We start from the raw sequence: 21,911 nt of genomic DNA, 5'->3' as shown, positions 1-21,911 counted from the left end.
ACTCCCCCAATCCAGGTTTCCCATGCGGCGGCCTGAAGATTGGGTGGGCGCAGATGTAGGTCCCGAACACTCACGGGCCATTGCAGCAGACCCCGGTTGGCAGCTCGTGCTGAAGAAGCTGAAGAAGCTGGAGTTGGAGATTAAGCGGCAGGAATATGAGACGCAACTGCTGTGCGTTCAGGAGAGGGAGTTGGATGCTGAGGGGAAGAAGCTTGATCTGGCTGTTCAGAGTCGGAAGTCAGTACCTCTTGCAGTAACCTCCCCTGCTCCAATTGGGGCTGAGAGCTCCAGTGCGCTGGTGTCACCGCCCGCTCCAACCCCGTCCTTGCCGGTAAATCAAACTGCTTTTGATGTCAGCCGAAATGTTGGTTTAGTGCCTGTATTTAAAGAGGATGAAGGTGATGCTTACTTTGTGGTATTTGAGAGAATAGCCACCACATTGAACTGGCCAAGATTACAGTGTTACAAATTACAAATTGTTACAAATTACAAATTACAGTGTTACAAATTACAAATTGTCAGCGGGAGTGCAGGAAGCGTGCTCACCTCTCACTTTGGGGCAAAGCTGAGATCATGATATTGTTAAAGCACATATGAGTACGTGCCTGAAGCATATTGGCAGAATTTCAGAAACTCTACGAAATCAGCCGGCCAAACTTATGTTGAGTTTGCACGTGAGAAAGCCGCACTGTTTGATAAATGGTGTTCAGCGAGTAGCGTAAAGAGTGTTGAGCAGCTAAGAGAGCTAATACTACTGGAGGAATTTAAGTCTTGTTGCCCTGAACCGTTTGTATTGCATTTGAATGAGCAAAAGATTGATATCCTGTCCAAAGCAGCGATTTTAGCCGACGAGTTTGTGTTAACCCATAAAATGGTGTTTTGTCCCCCTACGTCGCGCAAGGATGCTAAAAACGCCAAATAAACCTTGCATATCTTCTAGCTCCTCTTCAGAAACTTGCGACTGTTTTTACTGTCATGAGCAAGGTCACGTAATTGCTAAGTGTCCCGCATTAAAATGGAGCAAATGAGGCAGCAATATGGGATTAAAAAGGTTAACGCCGCAGCGATTTCAGAGAGTCCTTGTCCAATTGAACCGGTATTTAAATCCTTCATATCTCCAGGATTTGTGAAAGTTTTCGAGGTGGTGGTCCCTTGTTCCCTAAGAAGTCATGTTTTAAGCTCATGACCATCCCTGTTCTGGACATGCCCATCCCTGTTCTGGACATGCCCGTGTTCGTAAAACTTACCTGCGTGCTTTAAAGTATTTCATTTGGCCTGGCATGAAGGGCACCGTAGCACATTACTGTCGCACGTGTCACACATGTCAAGTATTGGGTAAACCTAACCAAGCTATTTTGCCTGCACTGTTACAGCCCATTTTGATTCAGACAGAGCCATCTGAACGCATTATTGTTGACTGTGTTGGGCCCTTGCCTAAGACTCGTTCTGGTAACTGTTACTTGCTGACACTCATGTGCTGCCACCAGGTTTCCTGTAGCAATTCCTATGTGCACTCTGAAGTCTAAAACTGTCATCAGAGCACTCATTAAGTTCTGCACTACTTATCTCCAAGATCCTAGAAAAGGTTGTAGCACAACAGCTATGCTCACATAGGAATAACATTCAACAACAGTCAGGATTTAGGCCTCATCATAGCACAGAGACAGAACTGGTTAAAGTGGTAAATGACTTACTACTGGCCTCTGATCAGGGTTGTGTCTCCTTGCTGGTGCTGCTTGACCTTAGTGCAGCTTTTGATACCATTGATCATGCTATTCTCCTCGACTGACTAGAAAATGTAGTAGGCATTAACGGAATGGCCCTTTCCTGGCTCAGATCTTATTTGACTGATCGTTGTCAGTTGTAGACGTAAATGGTGACTTCTCTTCGCATACTAAGGTAATGTTTGGTGTCTCGCAAGGCTCTGTTTTAGGCCCACTGCTCTTTTCTTTATATATGCTACCTCTGGGCAAAATTATTTGTAAACATGGTATTAGCTTCCACTGTTATGTTGATGACACACAGTTGTATGTTTCAGCAAAGCCAGATGACAGACACTAGCTTAATAAAGACATGAGGAATGTGTAAGAGACATTAGAAACTGGATGCTTATTAACTTTCTCTTACTTAATTCTGACAAGACAGAAGTACTTGTACTAGGACCACATGCAGCTAGAAGTAAGCTTTCTGATTGCATAATAACTCTGGATGATCTTTCTGTTTCATCATGTGCAGTAGTAAAAGACCTTGGTGTGATTATCGACTCTAGTCTTTCTTTTGAAGCTCATGTAGATAATATCACTAGGATTGCTTTCATTCATCTCAGAAATATTGCTAAAATAAGAAATATATTGTCCCTACATGATGCAGAAAAATTTGTTCATGCTTTTGTTACCTCTAGGTTGGATTACTGTAATGCCTTACTGTCTGGATGTTCCAGTAGATGCATAAACAAGCTCCAGTTAGTCAAGAATGCAGCAGCAAGAATCCTTACTAGAACCAGAAGATATGACCACATCACCACTATTTTGTAAATACACTGCATTGGCTCCCAATCAAATTTCGTATTGATTATAAAATACTACTATTTACCTATAAAGCACTAAATGGTCTCGTTCCACAGTACCTGAGTGAACCTTTGGTCTTTTATTATCTGCCACGCCTACTTAGATCAAAAGGTTCAGACTATTTGTTGGTTCCTCGAATAGTGAGGGCTACAGCTAGGGGTAGAGCTTTCTCTTACAAAGCCCCACAGTTATGGAACAGCCTTCCACTTAGTGTTCGGAGCTCAGACACAGTCTCAGTGTTTAAGTCTAGGCTGAAAACATATTTGTTTAGTCAAGCCTTTAGTGAATAGTTTTTTCTTAGTTACAGGAGCAGGTCTGGAGGGTTCACAGGCATAGTGTTGTGGTGAACTGGAATGTTCACACTCTCGTGCGTTCACTCAGATTTGTTGACGGTGGAGTGGCTGGCTGTCTTATGTCCCAGGGTGCCCTCATGTCTGTGTTAGCTTCTGGCTCTCCCTTTTAGTTATGCTGTCATAGCTAGTTTTGCCAGAGTCCCTGCTTGCACTCTGCACGCAAAGTACATTGTCCTTAACCATTAGAGGACAAAAGCTTACCTAACAATCTCTCCATCTCTCTCTCACTCTCTCTCTGTCGAGCTACACATGCTACTTCTAAGATGCCAGTGATCCTGACCCCTTCTGCTCCCTGGACCTGCCTGACCCATCCTGATGCCCTACTTCTGGTTGGAGTTCTCACCGGTTGAGTTCGCTTGCTGCTACTGGGGGCGGCCCCATATGGACGGCCTGAAGAACCGTTTGGATTGCTGGGGATGGTGTCACCTGGGGGCTGTGGAGATGGCTTGGGGATCACATATTGGGAGCTGTACTGTAATGGCTTGGGACTGCGATTGCCGTGGTGGCTTTGGGGCTGCAGTTGCCATGAGCACCTTCGTACTCAGGACTCCATCAGCGGACAGTGGATAGATTTTAACCAACCGGATTTCTTGCGAAAACGGTGATGAATTTACTGGTTGCACATTTGCACTATTTGTCCATATAGTACACAATAATAGAAGGGATTTATTTATAATTGCACTATCCGTTGCAGCCATCTGAGTCTGGTTCCTCTCAAGGTTTCTTCCTCATATTGTCTCAGGGAGTTTTTCCTTGCCACCGTCGCCTCTGGCTTGCTCATTAGTGTAACGCGGAGTCAACAGAATGGGGATCCATTAGCAGCGTTTTAATAAAAGGCAGACACAGTCGTACAGGCGTGGTCGAGCAACAGCGAAACAGGGTAATCAGAGGCGAAACAAAGGCAGAGTGATCAAACAGGCAGATGGTCAGGGCAGGCAGCAAAGAATCCAGAAACGAGAAGAAACAGTCCAAGGTCAAACACGGTAATCCAACAAAGAAGATACAAACGCTCAGAAATGTCAGCCGGGGCAAAACAAGACTTCGCAAAGAGTGAGCGAGAGGCGGAGGCTTAAGTAGTCCCGGTAATAGGCTGCAGGTGAGCTCGTAATCAGTGCTGGGTGCGGGGTGATGGGAAATGTAGTTTCGAGGGGAAAGTCAATACTCGGGTGATGGTGACCTCTGGTGACGATCAGGGGGAACCACAGAGGCCGGATTCGTTACAATTAGGGATAAATTCACATATTTACAATATGTTTTTTGAATCCATTTATTTCTGTAAGGCTGCTTTGTGACAATGTCCATTGTTAAAAGTGCCATACAAATAAAATTGAATTGATACATACATACACACACGCATATATACACACCTCACTCTGTGTAATCACCTGACACGACTGTCGCTGATTGGCTGTGTGAATCTGCAATGCTGAACTCACTTGGGTTCACAAAAATCAAAAATAATATTCTTTAAAACATTTGTTAACTGCAAAAAAAAAAAAATTATGTGGATGCCTAAGATTTCATTTCTGTGAACCCAAGTGCAACAGCACCACCAGTGGTCTTAAGAAAAACCCACAGATTTTTTTTTTTCTTTTCTTTTTTTAAAAATTTTTTAAAGACAGGGGACAGGGGCTTAGCTCTGCGAGCCCATTGATACAAGCTGTCCGTGCATATAAAGGTACGTGGATTTTGGAATACTAACTTTACTAAAACCATTGCTTATGCATGCTAAAATGTATACCACCTTGTCAGCACTGAACGTTATGCTTTTTAAAATAGTAAATATCAATTTTACCAAGTTCAACCAAGTTGTGTTTGTAACAAAGTCTAAAGAGCAGATGCTAAAGTTCTCATGACATGACTTTCCTGCATTTCTACTGTAGAAATTTAAAGTAATGGCATTTTAAAAATGACTATTCAGTTCTATTTGTACTGTAATTCAAATGCTCAAAAAATTAATAAGTCAAATTGTTTTCTGCAAACTGTAATATATTCATAAAGAGCAGATGCTATTGACATCACTTTTGTGCATTTCTACTGCAGAAATGTAAAGAAATGACACTGATGAGAAATGACAATAAAATGCTCAAAAATGGCTATTCTGTACTACTGGTGCAACATTTTAAACTCCCATAAAATTTATAAATCAAACTGCTATTGCAAGAAAATGCCATGCTGCAGGCATCCCAAAGTCATCTTTGGCAGAGGTTACTGAAGTTCTTGTAATCCTTGTACTGTGATGCTGCCCCATCACTGAAGTAGTATACTTTCTGCAGTTCAGGAATGAGTTGACAAACAAACTGTAATACTGCCTTCTGAACTGTGTATACAGCAGTGGTCTGTGGAGCATTTTAGGAATTTAGGGGAAGTCCCATTGCTTCCACATATGGATTCACAGAAGTAGAAATATGTAAAGACAACCCTGTTGGTACATGGAATTTGGGGTGCTGATAATAATAGCTATTGCTTATGCATGCTAAAATTCATATCTCCAACACTGAATTATACGCTTTGTAAAAATGCAAATTTGTCTCTTTTACCAATTTCTGCAATATTGTGTTTATAACAGTCAAGTGTTTATCTGTGATTAAAAATGAGTGGTTTTACTTCACATATAGCAGAGTACAAGACATAAAAAAGAAAACAGATAACAGCATAGAGAATTTTCTATAATTTTTTTAAATACTAGTCATGAGTACTAAAAACTGATGACTTGTTTGAACCTTCTGTAATAGTTGCATATGAGTCCCTCAGTTGTCCTCAGTGTGAAAAGATGGATCTCAAAATCATACAGTCATTGTTGGAAAGGGTTCAATTACACAAAAAATGTTGGAAAACCAAAGAATTTGTGGGACCTGAAGGATTTTTCTGAAGAACAGCAGGCAGTTTAACTGTTCAGGACAAACAAGGGACTCTTGAACAACTATCAGTAAACAAAAAAACACAGCTGTGGATCATTCATGTAACAACACAGTATTAAGAATCAAGGGTATGTAAACTTTTGAACGGGGTCATTTTTATAAATTCAACTATTATTTTCTCTTGTGGACTATATGTAAACATCTTTTATGTGAAATATCTTATTCAGGTCAGCACTAAATAAACAATAACATGCATTTTGTATGATCCCTCTTATTTTGGTAAAATAATAAACATTTTGCAGATTCTGAAAGGGGTATGTAAACTTTTGACCTCAACTGTAGTTTGTTTTACGCACCGGGAATGCAGCCTTACCTCACGTTGGACCACCGGGAACGGCTTTTTAAGACCAAGACCGGTGCTTCTTCCTTCGATAAACTGCTAACTATCCTTTTGGTAACCTCTTCTATTCGTGACACAACTTCTAGCCTGTTCATGGTGAATAAAACTATTGCTTATGAAATACATCATATCCACAAATAAAATATGAATACACAAGATATGTTACTGGCATGTTATTAACACTACCTCGCGACATCACTGAAGTAGCTGGTTACGGTTTCCCCAGCATCTTCAAGATTTTGCAACAACTCAACTCGTAGTATGTCTACCTGGGAATACTGCTTAGCCATGTCTCTGTCAGACAGAAAACGAAATCTTAACTGATAAAGCAAGTTTTACACCACATTTACACCCCTTACACTATACTTCAAAATACTATTTCCTGATAGCGCTAGCTAACATAGAACACCCTAAAACTGCTTTAACAAGGGAATTTTCACCTCAATTGGCTAGTTGCACAAGATGGCGCGGTTTAACTTCCGGTTTAACGAAGCGTCCTCACTTGACTATATTCTTGATCCTAGCCAAATATCGAGGATGCCGCTGATGGCGACTTGCCGACGGGAACGAACGAACTATATACCATCTATATGACCAACAAATTGATGCGATAAATTAGTCCTGTAGTTGTCAAATCTTTGCTCATTTGGTACTGTCGTGGAAAACTTTCTCAGTTCGGAATAAAAAAAGACCTTTCAAAGTCAAAGGGTTTTGGATGCCAAAAAAAAAAAAAAAATCAGACTATTGAATCAACCAACAAAGCCGAGATTATCATCATCTGATTTACATAGTCGTGGCTCATGCTTTTATACAGTTCTAAAAACAATGATCTCATTGGCGGAGTTTTCTCATTCATTTTTTAATCACGAACTCTGAACTCTCGCCACAATTATGTCGTTGTCCCTTTGTCTTAGTTTTAACCGTGGCGCGAGCTCCAACTTATTTATTTTTTAAAAGTTAATATTCATCACAACCTTAACAATGCACTTCAGCACTTCAGTAGAAAAAAAATTGATTGATTTCCCACAAGCACGGTCCATCTGCAAGGTCAAATCAGTATTAAATCTTATTTTTCTTGATTCACATACAGAAATATTCTTGTCAATTATATGCATAAAGTCACTCTCTTCATGAGTAAATTGTACTAAATGTACTAAATTTCTTATAATTTCTGATTATTTTAACTCTTGATTGGACCTGATGGATTATATGATAATCATACTTAAATCATACTCTGATCAGGAAAATTCTTCTATAGTACAAACAATGTATAATATAAAAATTTGTTAGGCGTTTTGAAAACTACAAAAACTATATATTGTTAGCTAAATTTGCATTCACTAACAGCTAACACACACTGAAACAAAGATTTGTATCTTTGTATTTTAACCTAGTCTTTCTTTAAATGATGGATTAACAATCATAATGAAACTATAGGGATCTTAACCAAAATGTTATTTAGAGAGCGCGGAAGAGCCCAGAGCCCTTACTGAATGGAGGAGTTGAACGAGGTCGTCACAGAGAAGTGGACATCCTAAATGAATGGGAGTAAGTAACTTATCTTGTAAGTGTCTTATCAATCACTGGAATTTTATGCAAAGACTAGAGTTAGTTAATTTAGAATTCGGTTGTAATCAATGTATGTTAAACAGCTTATTTAAGGTTCACGGAAAAAAGTAATGCATTCAATCGACCTGATGCAAATGTGTGCATAATGTCCATAAAAATAAAATAGTACATCACTGAAATTTCTGCCAACATTAAATTGAAAAGCAAACTTATGTTAATGTAATTTATATTTTAGTCATTTGGAATGATGCATGTATTAAATGCATTACCTTTTCAGTGTGTAAATAAATAAATAAATGGTTGAATAAATAAACAAACACTATTCAAATAATAGATGTCTTTGTTCAATGATTTGTCAGTTAAAATGTACTGGTCATTGGAATTTACCCTAGTGATTAATTCCATATCAATTTAGATAGGGTTGCTGCTAATTTTCTAATTAAAAAACATCTTTTCTTGGAAGCCATTATTCCCAGCCACATGACATTTGGCAGAGATATAAAGACAAATTTATTTTCTATCTGTCTAAACGCTCAGAAATCACCACAGAAGGCCAGTTTTTTCTTATGGGTTCATTTCCAAATGTGAGTGATATTACTGGCTTATAGACTCAATTTTAATAGACATAGATGATAAAAATCACAGTTTGTGCTTAAACGACTATATTTCATTGGCATTGTGTCAAAATCTGAGGTCTGAACAGCCAATAAAATTAAAGATATTGACAAAATGACAAGATAAGTTTAAAACTTTGCACTATTTTGACATGCCTAGATGGTGATTTTGACACACTAGTACAATCATGAAAAATTGTGTTAAATATGTTTAAAATATGGTCACGGTATGTTCCAAGTTGCAGTGTCTTTTCATGTTGTTTTCATATTCAAACTTAATGTTGTCGTTTACAACAAACTAATCTTTCCCTCAGATGCAGAGGGTGGAAGCATAAGGCTGGAGACAGGATCTTCACTGTAGATTAATTTTATTTGAAGAATTTCTTAGATTTTATTTGTATAGCGGTTTTAACAATTAACAATTAACAAACATTGTTACATAGCAGTTTTACAGAAATATATAAATTCTGGATATAAATTTTAAATTTATAAATTTATCCCTAATGACCAAGCCAGAGGCAAGAGTGGCAAGGAAAAACTCCCAGAGACGATATGAGGAAGAAATCTTTAGAAGAACCAGACTCAAAAGGGAACCCATCCTCATCTGGGTGACACTGGATAATGCAATTGTAAATAATTTCCCTTCTATAACTCTATATTACAGTATATAGTCAAAAGTGCAATTGTGTAACCAGGAACTTATGAGCTTCAGCGTTATTTCTGAATTTATTAAAATTTTAACATGAAGGCAATTTTGTTGAAGTTATCAACTGTTCAGAGATGGAGACTTGAATGCAAAACTGTTTGTAGCAGTAGCAGTCCTAAGACTATCATAGCAAGTGCAGTCGTAAGCCATCATTTAAAAACTGTTTGTAGCAATTGCAGTCCTAAGCCATCTTTATGTTTTCTAAGTGGTACCATCCACAACAGCAAGTGGTTTTCAGATGATAAGAACTCCAACCAGAAGTAGGGCATCAGGTTGGATCAGGGAGGTCCGAAAAGCAGAAGGGGTCAAGATTGACTGGAATCTCAGGTGTAGCATGTGTAGCTCAAGAGAGCGAGAGAGAGAGAAACAGAAACACAGATTATTAAATTCTTCAGATGGAGAAATATGGGAGTATAGTTCGGGAACTTGTCTCACTTCCTGTCAAACTAAATATGTGAAAGTCCACCCAGCAAGATTTTAGGTCATTTATGCAATACGATGTTCAGTTCAATTCAATTTTGTTTGTATAGAGCTTTTAACAATGGACATTGTCAAAAGCAGCTTTACAGAAATAAATACATTCAGGATATAAATTGTAAATGTATGAAGTTATCCCTAATGAGCAAGCCAGAGGCAACGGTGGCAAGGAAAAACTCCCTGAGACGATATGAGAAAGAAACCTCGAGAGGAACCAGACTCAAAAGGGAACCCATGCTCATCTCGGTGACGAGAGATAGTGCAATTATAAATAAATCCCTTCTATAACTGTGTACTACATGGACAAATAGTGCAAGTGTGTAACCAGGAAATTCAGTCAGGAAACCAGGAAATACAGTTTTCACATGAAGTCTGGTTTGTTGAACATATCCACTGTCCACTGATGGAGACCTGTTATCTCCACGGTCCCCAAGCAGCACCATCCCCAGCAATCCCAAAGATCTTCAGGCCATCCATGTGGGGCCACCCCCAGCAGCAGCATGCAATCTTCAACCGACAACATGACAACGTGTACCACTTGTATATCTCCTTACATACATTCCATCCACTTATCTTATGGTGTGGCTTATCAGGTCAGAGCACCTTGGTACAGAATACACTCACAAATAATAAGAATCAGCATAAAGAAAATAAAACACATATTAAGCCTAAGAAAAAGTAAAGGAAAATCAATAATTCCACATTTCTCCCCCCTTGATTATATGAGAATAATAGCCAAACATGTACATTGATTTATGCAAGCTAACATTCATAACCTTCGCATAGTGAAAGAAGCCTTCAGCGTACCTAGCGTGGGTATAGGCCGTATGGGACTTTGAACAGTCGATTAGCTTAGTAACAAGACATACCATCAGTTTAATACATATCTAATCCAAGAGGATACCCAACATAAACAGGCCAAAACAGACCATAATATTGTTTATCCACCTCCACAATGTTCCAAACATACCTTCAAACCATGTCCGGTCATTTCTAGTCATAGTCTCAAGTTGTGTTCTAATATTAGCCAAGTCATTTTGTAGACCACTCAAGTTATCAATTGGATCAAGAACATCAGTACAGCACTCAGTACCCAGGACTGAATAGGCCCCACCTATTGTGCCGCTAGTAAATAGTCTAGTGCCACACGATTTTGAAAGATCATAATCCTGTGTGATTTTAATGCTGCAGAGATGTTGTCTAAAGCAAGAGCGCTGTCATTAGTGTGTTTCTCAATCTCTCAAGATAGTGTTCTAATTTGATGTAAGGCTATCATGACACCATAATTAGGAATGATTGCACCCAAAGTCGTTGACCACCATGTTTGAGTACATGTAAAATGTTGTATACATCCATGTGGTTGCTCACTGTCACTAGAAAAATCTCTAATAATACACAATGGTGATGATATTCACACAATATACATTTTAACTATAGTTATGTTTTTCTGTATTATGTCATGAACACGGCTAGGGAATGTTATATTAACATGTATCTCAATGCAGTTCTCTCCAAAAGTCAGAATCAATGTATTCACTACATGTCTCATGGTACCTTTACATGCTAAAAAAGATTCTACTGATTTTCCATGTACTTGAGTCTCTGTTTCACATGTGTTTGTATTAACTACTGTTGTGTAATCCCTATGATTAGGACATACATGTTGATGTGTTTGTGGTGGTGAGTCAGGTGGATTGACAGAGCTGTCTTTAGATTGAGGCATGGTCGGAGTCCCCAGTGTGCCTTGGGGAGTTCACTATATATAGTCTGATCACAAAACCACCATGTGCCAGTTGGGGCTTTTAGACGGCACCATTGGTTGATACCCTTCGAAGAGCAGATTGTGCACTTCATTCTTGTAATCTAATGCAGTAATACCTTTCCAAAAGAACATAACATAAAACAAGGACCAAAACTCAGTCTCTTAGACAGGAAAATATGTGTGTGTGTGAGAGAGAGAGAGAGAGAGAGAGAGAGAGAGAGAAAAAACCATTCTTACAATAATGTTCTCTGGGTTTGATGATTGTAATTTCCAGAATAGGATGCAGGTGGTCTTCTGCTGTGAACACAACAAGATGATCAGGGTCAGCTCTTCACCCTCTCCTGTTCACCAGCTGCTTCTTCAAGACCTGTAACACAAAAGTAACGTCCAATCAGTAAAGATGTCAACTGCGTATATTAGTGTTCATTCACCTCCATCTTGATTGTCCATTATTTGCTACATGGCTGTGAGCTGTTCAAGTGGGGCTAAATCTGGTCATGAATGTGTCAGCAGAGTCGTTCTTCACTGTGAGCGCAGGCCCCACTCCACTAAAAGGAGTTGTTCTTTTTACTGGCTCTCATGACCTGCATTCCCCTAAAGAAACTCATAGTGAGTGGCATTTATTCACCTTTTACTTCTGTGATCAAAGTGATCAAAAGCACAGTGAAAGGACCATCTTACTGAGGCTCTAAACCTTTCTTGGGAAAATATTTGATCATGACCTGTTGACCTGGTATTAGCAAATGTCCTCCATCTGGCTGCCCTCCCCATGCCTCGTGAACTTTGTTACTAGCCTCAGAAACAGCTTTAATGAGACCTTCACAATACTGTACCAAACTATCAGACAGTAGATGAACATCTGATCTCCTAAGGTCGATGGTGCCGGGCAAACTCATGGGTCGACCTGTGACAATTTCAAATGTGCTGAGGTTTAGGGTCCTGTTAGGGCTGCCACACATGCTACAAAGAATCATGGGTACAGCTGTTGGTCATGCAATACCTTCACTGTGAGCTTTAAATAGCCTTTTTTTGATGATGCCATTGACCTTTTCTACCTGTCCCAAAGACTGAGGATGATAATCCCAATGTAAGTTCCATTCTATTCCTAACAACCTGCACAGTTCCTGATTCACCTGTCCTGTAAAATATTTCAGCTGTGATGTAGTTCCTGTGACATAGTTCCTGCTTTTGAATTGTTTCCTGGTAGTTTCTTGCCAGTGTCTTTGTTTAAACTATACATTTATTTCTGTTTTCCTCAATAATTTTGTGCTATTGTCTTCATTTGTTGTATTTTTCACTTTCCCCTTCTGCCACATTTTCTTTTCCTTGAAGAACGCATTCGTTTTTTTTTTCTTAAGACAGCAAGTGGAGGCTAGTCACATCGGAGCTGTCTAATATAATCTCAACAAATCTTCAACTAAGGTATGTTGAACACTCAACATGGCAAACATTTAGCTTGTTCAGTGTGTTGAGTGCAGGATGTTTAGTCATTCTTCCATTCTTCTTTAGTCATTGCAGCATTAGAGGTGCGCATCCAGACTCTAGAGAGTGTTGGTTAGAGTGAAAGCAGCATAGTTTCTGTAGAGGAAAGTCTGGATGCCTTGGCGGCATAATTGCAAAGCTTTAGCTAACACTGAGGCTCACACCACTCCTCTCAAATTCACATGTCTAACAGGTTTGCTCTCCTCAATGAAGCACCTGCTGAGAAAACTGAAAGAGCTCTGGATATAGGAGACTATCTTAAGGCAATTAATGAGGCGTGGCGATGTAGCTTACAGCAGGTTATGGTCGCTGAACTGCTGGATGTCCAGGTGGTGCTCAGAAAACAATGTGTGCTTTATAGATAATTGGAGCAGTTTTGAGGGCAAGGCTGGCCTGTTAGGGTGGGATGGTATCCATCCCACTCCGAAAGGTGCTGCTTTCATTTCTTGCAACATATCACATAGTCTCAGAAGAGGCCTAGTTAATCTGTGACAGTCCAGAGCCAAGGCCAGGGATCAGACAAGCAGGCTAAACCAACTGTCTGCTAACTGCACACAGTGAGACTGTCTGTTCCCCAAGCTAAACAAAAAATCTAATTAACATAAAATTAGATTTCACTGAATGCACAGCCAGCACCTTTGAGGACTGTTAACTATTAGATCTCTTACATTACACTCTTAAAGCACTTATTATTAATGAAACTGATCAGGAGTGTAATGTACTGTGTACATTATGTACATTTCAAGCCGGGAGTGTACCCAGCCCCTAATTCCCTAATAGATATCTGGAGCCTATGTAAAAGGTAATATTATTGCCAAAAACCAAACCAAATCCTCCATCACTAAAGCACCTTTAACAGATCATTGTATGATTTCCTTAAAGCTGAAACCCAAAATACAAAGTCATAATAATAACAAAGCATATTGAAAATGTAACTCTTACTTATTAATAATGAAAAATATTATCAAGTAATATTTTGATGCTAGAAGTACAAGCCGTTGTCACATATACTGTACATTATAGTACAGTGAAATTGTTTTCTTCGCATATGCTAGGACATGCTGGTATATGCTGTGCCATGCTCAACATGGATTACAAAATTTCCTACAAAAGTATCCATGCATCTAGACTCAAAACAGGTTTGGCTAAGGTCATAAGTGAAACTCAGTCCAGGGTCCTAAAAGGCAGATTTTCACAATAATATCTGTCTAGTCCTAGAATTGTTTGAATACAGTGGTAAAGTTAAAGATGATGGATGTATTCTATTCTTTTTCATTTACAAAGCATTCAACAGGGTAGAACATGAATTTATTTTTCAGACTTTTAAACACTTAGGTTTCAGTTTAAAAAAAAAATCAGAATATTCTAGAAGTGCTACATAATGGCATTAACAGCTCAGTTGTATTGCCTAATGTTACATGTTCTCGATTTGAAATTAAACCTGGAATAACACAAGGATGCACAAGTTCACCTCTCTTATTTATTGCAGTGGCAGAAATGTTGTCCATTATTAAAAAAAAAAAATGACACACAGTCCCCTTCAAAAGTATTGGAATGGCAAGGAAAATTATATTGTTTTTTTTTCTGTACACTGAAGACTTTTGGGTTTAAGATGAAAAGATGAATATGAACCTATTTCAGCTTTCATTTCCTAATATTTACATCTAGATATGTTAAACAAATTAGAACATGGCACCTTTGGTGACAGACCACCAAATTTTTAGGTGAGCAAAAGTATAGGAACAGATAGTCATAAAGTAAATTAAATAACAATATTTAATATGTGGTTGCATATCCCTTGCTTGCAATAACTGCTTTAAGCCTGTGACCCACTGACATCACCAAACTATTGCATTCTTCTTTTTTGGTACTTTTCCTGGCTTGTACCGCAGCTTCTTTCAGCTGTTGTTTGTTTGGGGGGGTGAGTTCTCCCTTCAGTCTCCTCTTCAGTAGGTGAACTGTCTTAAGGTCTGGTGATTGACCAAGGCCAGTCGAAAACCTTCCATTTTTTCCCTGATTAAGTCCTTTGTTGTGTTGGCAGTGTGTTTTATGTCATTGTCTTGCTGCATGATAGTTCCTTCCAATTAGATTGGATGCATTTCTCTGAAAATTGGCAGATAAGCTGTTTATATTTGATTATCAAAAAATGCGAACTCATAGCTATGACCAGCCATCAATAAAATTACACAATTTACCAGTCTAAAAAGAAGTTTAGTATAGTAATATAGTATAGTAATAATGATATCTAAAGATTGTAAAACTAATGAAAAGCTAAATATTTCAAAGAATTTAAGGAAAGTAAATTGATTCTGGATTCATGGCTTCAGAGGGATGTAACAATTTTTAGAAGAGTGCTACTTATGAAAATGGAAAGTTTATCCAGATTAATACACCCTGCTTATTCAATATCTATTACACCCAAAACTATTAAAAACATTGATGATTTAACTGCAATTTTATTGGGAAAAATAAATATATTTACATTAAAAATTGGACATTCTAAAAACCTTTGAGGAAGATGGTTTAAATTTCATTTAAATTTCCAATAATTTATCCTTTTGGTTTAAAATCCTTTCAGCTATTTTTTACATCTGTAGGTGGTGTAGAATTTCTATTAATATGAAATTTCTCAACTCCTCTTGAAATGTTCTGAACAGGCTCTTTTATATTGGAAACTTGCCTGCAAACATATTAAATGGTAATACAATATAAAATGGTAATTAAAGCTATTCCAATAGCTATGGTACACCTAGTTAAAGGTTATATCAGATACACCAGTTCTGTCCCTATACTGAGCTCACTGACTTTTGGTAATTTCAACTTCAAGGAAAATAAATGCAATATCAAAATTCTTAGAATAACTCTGAGGGTGCAATTTAACTTGGATTGTAATAACTGCTATTTCTCTAATGAGTCTTCAATTGTAGCAATATTAAACTGTTTTGGTCAGACTTAAACTATTTGGTAAAATTAAAAAATATATTGTTATACCCATTTTAGACATTGATAGTATTAAATTTTGAATACTCATTAAGAACAATCAGGAAGAATTTCTAATTAATAATATTAGTTGTAGCCAAATGTTTTATTCATAAATGTAGATCCCCACCAAAATTTCCTCAAAGAATTGTCTTTGTTCTATCATTCCTATAAGCTCATGGAAAGTAAACATCCACCGACATTGTTTAATTTGCTTACTTCATATAAGTTGATATGACCCTTAAATGTTTATTATATATTATTTAGTTTTGTTTGTTTGTTTGTTTTTTGTATTTTTTAAATCTCATAATTATTCTCAATTTGTTTTTTCATTTCCAACTAAATTAATATACAGTGCCTTAAAATAAAAAGGTTGGAATGATGTTATTTTCCACCTTGGCACATTTGACTTGTAAAGTGTAAAAAAAAAATATATATTGTATTACCCGTTTAGGAATTACAGTGATTTTTTTTTTTACAGAGTCTCTCCATTTTTCACAGACTCAAAAGTAATTGGACAAACTAACAATATCATAAATATTAGGAGTGCTTGGTAAGGCATGGCACTTGCCTATCTCAGTAGGAGAGACTACATTGCACTGCCTTAATCAAGCACCAGTAGACTAATGCTTATGCTACTCACTATTGTCTGCTGGCTAGCCTCTTGCTAACTTTACCTCTATGCTACTTTCTGTTGTGTGCTGTTGTTGCTGCACTGCAATTTCAGTCCAAAATGTTGCATGAATTTTCAAAGTTCACTATAGTAGGACAGTACCAATACCCACTCAGGCCTGTAACTGTAAAAATGCAGTTAAAGTAGCTTTTTATGAGCTTTACATGCTCTAGAGGATAGAAAGGCACATTTTTGTTGAGGTGTCCATATTTTTTTTTCCACTTCGCACATCAAATATGCAGAGGTGGGAAATGGTGTTATTACAACTTGCAAATTACCTTGAGAAGACTGCCCAAGTTGACGAGTAAGAATTTCAAGTTGAGGGGGCATTTTCTTTGGCTTTTACTGTCTGCAGGTGGGGAATTACAAGTTGCAACCTCAAGTCAAATACAACATATATCATCTCATATATCTTCACAAATCACAGTTGTTTTTTACTGCAGCCACGCCATCTGCATTTCAGAAAAGCTTGGTTACACTATCTACTTTTTGGAAAGCTTGTGGTCATCTAAATTACATTTTATGGTAGCCTGTTTGTGAGAAAATGCGATTTGGTCTTTGAGCTTCATTAAACAAATCCTAAAATCCCCCCAAAAATTGGTCTAACTATAAGAAAGGGTTAAGACTTAAATCCTTGTAAACAAAAACATGCAGAGGTTAAAAAACGTAATATAGTTGTCCCTCTGAAACTGTTAGGACTAAGTCCATAACATTATGATCAATTAAAATAAATTCATATTAAATGTTTATTAAATCACAATAAATCACATAAACTCCAAAAGTTAAATGAAGACAACTTCAGGTACCCATGACCTGACTTTCATATTTCCTTACTGTACAGATGAATGATTCTGTTCTATATTTTCAGTTACATAAATTTATATTTCCGTAAAATTATCAAATTAAATGGGTTCCCAAAAAATTTAATCTATTTTCAAAGAGCAGATTCTTCCGTACCCATGACATGACTTTCATGCATTTCTACTGTACAACTTTAGAATAATGACATTTTAAATCCCCCAAAATAACAGATTGTTCTATTTGTGCCACAATTTAAATGCCCATAAAATTAATACATCAAACTGTTTTCTGTAAACTGTAAGGTACCTGAATAGGTATGACAGTACTCATTACATGACTTTCATTCTTTTCTACTATAGAAATTTGGAGTAGTGGCATGATAAAATCACCAAAAATATCCATTCTTTGTATTTGTGCCATATTTTAAACTCCTATAAAATTCATTAATCAAATTGTTTTCTGAAACTGTCACATATTCATAAAGAACAGATGTGACAGTACACATGACATGACTTTCATGCATTTCTACTGTAGAAAGTTAGAGTAATAGCATTATACATATATTCCTCAGAAATGGCTGTTCTCATGACTTTCTTCCTTGTCTACTGTAGCTATTTAAAATAATATGAAGATGAAATTCCATTTTGATATGACAACACATCAAGTAGAGCATTGCTGCCACATTTTGAGCTCCCACTACCCTTTTCAATAGCCCATTTTGCTGATTGTGTTCACATATATTAGAGGCAGTTTTAAGTTCCTCTGTGTACACATTTCTAAGGACCTTACATGCACTGAACAAACTAGATATGTAGTGAAGTAGGTACAACAGTGCCTTTAAAAAAATTTATGAACCCTTGTATCATCAGGTTGTTCCACAGCTGCACCAGTGAAGGTATCCTGACCAGCTTTATCATCGCTTGGTACAGCATTTTCATCGCCCACAACTTCAAAGCTATGGTGAGTGTGGCACAAAAAGCTTAGCATATCATTGCTGGTGAACTTCCAATCCTGTGGCACATATACATGCATCACAAGAGATTCCAGCCATCCACTCTACAGCCTGTTCCCACTGCCACTGTCTGGCAGAGAGTATTGCAGCATGTGGTCCAGAACCAACTGGCCTTGGGATAGGTTTCTGCACTCTCACCACCCGCATATGATGCTACCCCCAAGTCATACTGCACCTTATTTCCATTGTCATATTCACAATGGTTCTCTACACGCTGCATTATAACACTATCACTTGACACCCCACTCAGCTTTTAGATTTTGATATTCATAATAAATAAGCTCACCTTAGTCAGTTACATAAAATTAATGGATGTTATTTTTGTTAGCTTATTAGCTCCATTACTGCATATACTGAAATAACCTTGGAGGTGTAATTGTAATAAAATTAAAAATTAGCATAGTTCCGTGAATAACATCTTTTCTGCCATTAACCACTGTTAAGACATGATGTTATTCATGATAGAACACTTGGTAATGTTAGGCTGGCTAAACTCTGTGGAGAAAAACAGTGCATATAAGCTCATAGTTACATTTACAGCTAAATTTGTGATGGTTTGTAAACACACCACTGCACCAGTAAGCTTGGTAGGGAAACATACCCAATGTTTGGAAGGTGCTGTATCAACCCTTAGTTGGGTTACTAGTTGAGTTGTTTTTAATCCAACATTTTTAGAGTGCCTGTGGATAAAAAGCATATACGGGTGTGATTGGTCCACAAACTTTTGGCCATATATTGTAGCTAATATTATGCATATTATCCTCACTTCTGTCTGTGTTAAAGTAATATTTGCTTTGTAACTGTATGTTTACCATACCTGGTGTCTAGCAGATCAAGATACATCCTGTTTGGTCCATACACAGTCTTTTTTAAAATGTATTTTAAAGTATAGCAACAAAAGGGTACACTGTAAAAATACAACTAAGCAATATGCCAAATGTAAATATATCTGTTGTTACAATAACTTTGTGGCAACATTGTGGTCTGACACCATTTCCTTTACTGAGTAGAACTGGTGTCAATTCTTGATTATTTTTGGAATTAAACGTGACATCTTGAGTCCTGTGAACAAAGATTAGACTGTTGTGATAGAGCATTGTGTGTGTATGTTTTTTGCCTCCTGGTTTGCATGAGAATAGACACAACCATAGCCTACGGAATCTGCCTGTACCAACTGATTACTCTTCTCAGTCAACTGTCTAAAATGATTTTATTATTCATCCATTTTATTATTCATTGAAAAGAAACATGTAGAGTTTGCCAGCTAGTTAGACCTAGCTAGCATAAGCTAGCTAGATAGCTAATAGCCACCAAATCAGCACAGACTTTTCAACAAACTTCAGTGACAACACTAAGATGTTCTTCATGCTTACATTCTGGTAAGATTTTTTTCCTAATACAAAGATGATATAATTTAGTTGGTAATCAACCAGATAATTCTTGTCTTTTCAGTTAAGACCTAACCTAACCCTACTTAAAAACAGCCAGGTACTATTAATTTAGATAGTTAGCTACCATTCTTTCTTAGCTAACAGTAAAATTTTATTAGTAGAATCTGATAACAGATGAATTGGTTAACATGGAATAACATGGAATTACAAATGGTTTCTAGAAGTAGCCAGTCAACATATTTTAGTCAGTTGTTCTACATGTTAATGTTCTGTAATTTCTATTGTACATAAATAAATAAACTAGAGAAATAAACTCTCGTGGTTTAGCAGCGTTTAAAAGAAAAACTCTTCTGTCTCTTTTGGAATACCTTTCTTTATTCTAATTTTTGCACCTGGATGTCCTCACTGGAGGCATTTGTTCTCGCAGTGGCACGCAGGGATTCACTCACAGGAACACGGGCACTGCTGAGAGTGATCCTGGTTGACAGTATGCTTGTATACATTTAAGAGTGGGACATTTTGAAATAGCGGGAGAGAGAGACCAGGGGTGCTTATAAACACACACACATATAGATATAACAATAATACACAAGAGTGTGGAAGGGTGTTTGTTTTGTGTCCTTGTTACCTCAGCTATTTTCATTACACTGCCTCACACAGAGAGTTTAAACTGTGTATATTTCTTGTAACTAGGGTCTTTCTGAGTCATGCTGTTACATAGTGGTGGCCCGTACAGGGACTCTCTTTTCTTCTGTGAGAGTGGGGGGAGAAAAAGGATAGAGGGCACAGGTAATAATCTGATGAATACCAATATGGTGGATGGGGGTAATGAGGATGCTGCTTCTTCACAGCAGGCCCATTTGTAATGAGGCGAAACCCCACTGCAGAAATTACTAGTCAACTTGCAAATGTTGGGAACGGGCCTAGAGGTGCTGGAGTTTTCATTCCAGGAGTTTTGGTTCTCCCCCCCGGATTTTTTTTTATTTTTTTTTTTAGACAGATACCACACTGTACAGTCACACACTCAGCTTCTTTACTGAATGTTGGGTTTCACCATGTGGATCTGAATTTGCAGATCACCTTTTCCACTGCAATGTGACCCAGAGAATATATCTGTGTAGCCAGATGTGGTAGTAACTTTGCAGGAACGTTGTTTCCATGCTTCTCCAATCCATTGTCATGTATCTTTGCTCTATTTTCCATCCAGGACCATTTCTCCTCTTGACTACATCCTTCGTGTTCATTGATGTTAGTCAAAGTTCGTGATACCTTTTGATTTGATGAAGTTCATGGCATGTTTTCATCCCATCTTCTCTAGGAGGTCTCATGTCTTTACTCCATTTGTGGTGATGAAGAGTTCTCGGCTGCATCGCTTCCTCTTCTAATTCACTGGAACTTTCCACATCATCCATCTCTGGTCAATGAAATCTTCGACAGTAAATCTTGGACAGCAGGTGGCAACCATGTTCCATTTTGCCTTGTTCCCCAAGGTTATTGTGGTTCACCAGTTTCACCCCTAGAGCCTGTAATTCCAGGCTCACTTTTGACTTGCTGTTTGCATTTAACTCAATTTCTACATAAACAGCCTTCTCAGTGCTTTCTAGCATGCGTCTTTCTTTTCTGACGCTATCACTCAAAGCAAACAAGTGACTTTCTAAATCCTTGATTCTTCTGACCATCTTAGACTTGGTCTGGATCTCTTTGTGTCTGTGAATATGCGACAGAACCACCAAAGCTCTCTTGATCTTTTTGTACTTATTGCCAGTGGCTTGTTTTCTCATATGCATTCTTGATTTCCTCCGTGCACCACAATGACTTTCTAGCTATGCCACATTTCTGAGCTAACTCCTCTTCAACTCTCAACTCAACTGCGTCTTCTATAATGTCACTCCCCATATCAGCCTCGCTGACAGTGCTGTTAGAATTAGGATTTTTGTCTGCCATGACTTTTAGTCAATTCACACAAATTCACAGAGCTAGCTCACATATTTCACAAGTCTTCACTCACACATTTACACACAACATAAATTGGAACAGAGACATAGACATAAATGTGTCAACACACTTTTTATAATTCTGCAGGGATTCACTCTCAAGGCCTTCTTCTGACTTCCTTAAGAGCAGTCTCTCACTATTCCTTTCATATATAATCCAGTATGTGTCTTTAACTATAACTATAATGAAAAACTATCACTATTCAACATGTGGCATGCAAAGAATAATTTTTTTTTGAGATCATATTCATATGTGTGTGTGTGTGTGTG

General features: G+C 37.8%; 1 protein-coding gene across 3 annotated transcripts in view; it reads right to left on the bottom strand.

Moving 5' to 3' along the window:
- spo11 (SPO11 initiator of meiotic double stranded breaks) overlaps nt 1–6,615 on the bottom strand; it is a 101,950-nt gene extending 95,335 nt beyond the window's left edge. For all 3 annotated transcript variants that reach the window (XM_053240554.1, XM_053240556.1, XM_053240555.1), the window contains exons 1-2: nt 6,368–6,615; nt 6,155–6,268 (exon numbers count right to left, since the gene is read on the bottom strand). In XM_053240554.1, the coding sequence (XP_053096529.1) occupies nt 6,155–6,268; nt 6,368–6,471 (218 nt within the window). In that variant the 5' untranslated portion in view covers nt 6,472–6,615. The remainder of the gene's footprint in view (nt 1–6,154; nt 6,269–6,367) is intronic.
- Nucleotides 6,616–21,911: the final 15,296 nt, after the last annotated feature.

Source organism: Pangasianodon hypophthalmus, chromosome 16 (genome assembly GCF_027358585.1).
Source record: "Pangasianodon hypophthalmus isolate fPanHyp1 chromosome 16, fPanHyp1.pri, whole genome shotgun sequence".
NCBI lineage: Eukaryota > Metazoa > Chordata > Actinopteri > Siluriformes > Pangasiidae > Pangasianodon > Pangasianodon hypophthalmus.
The sequence above is the reverse complement of the archived record's forward strand: the minus strand, read 5'-3'. Positions and strand labels throughout refer to the sequence as shown.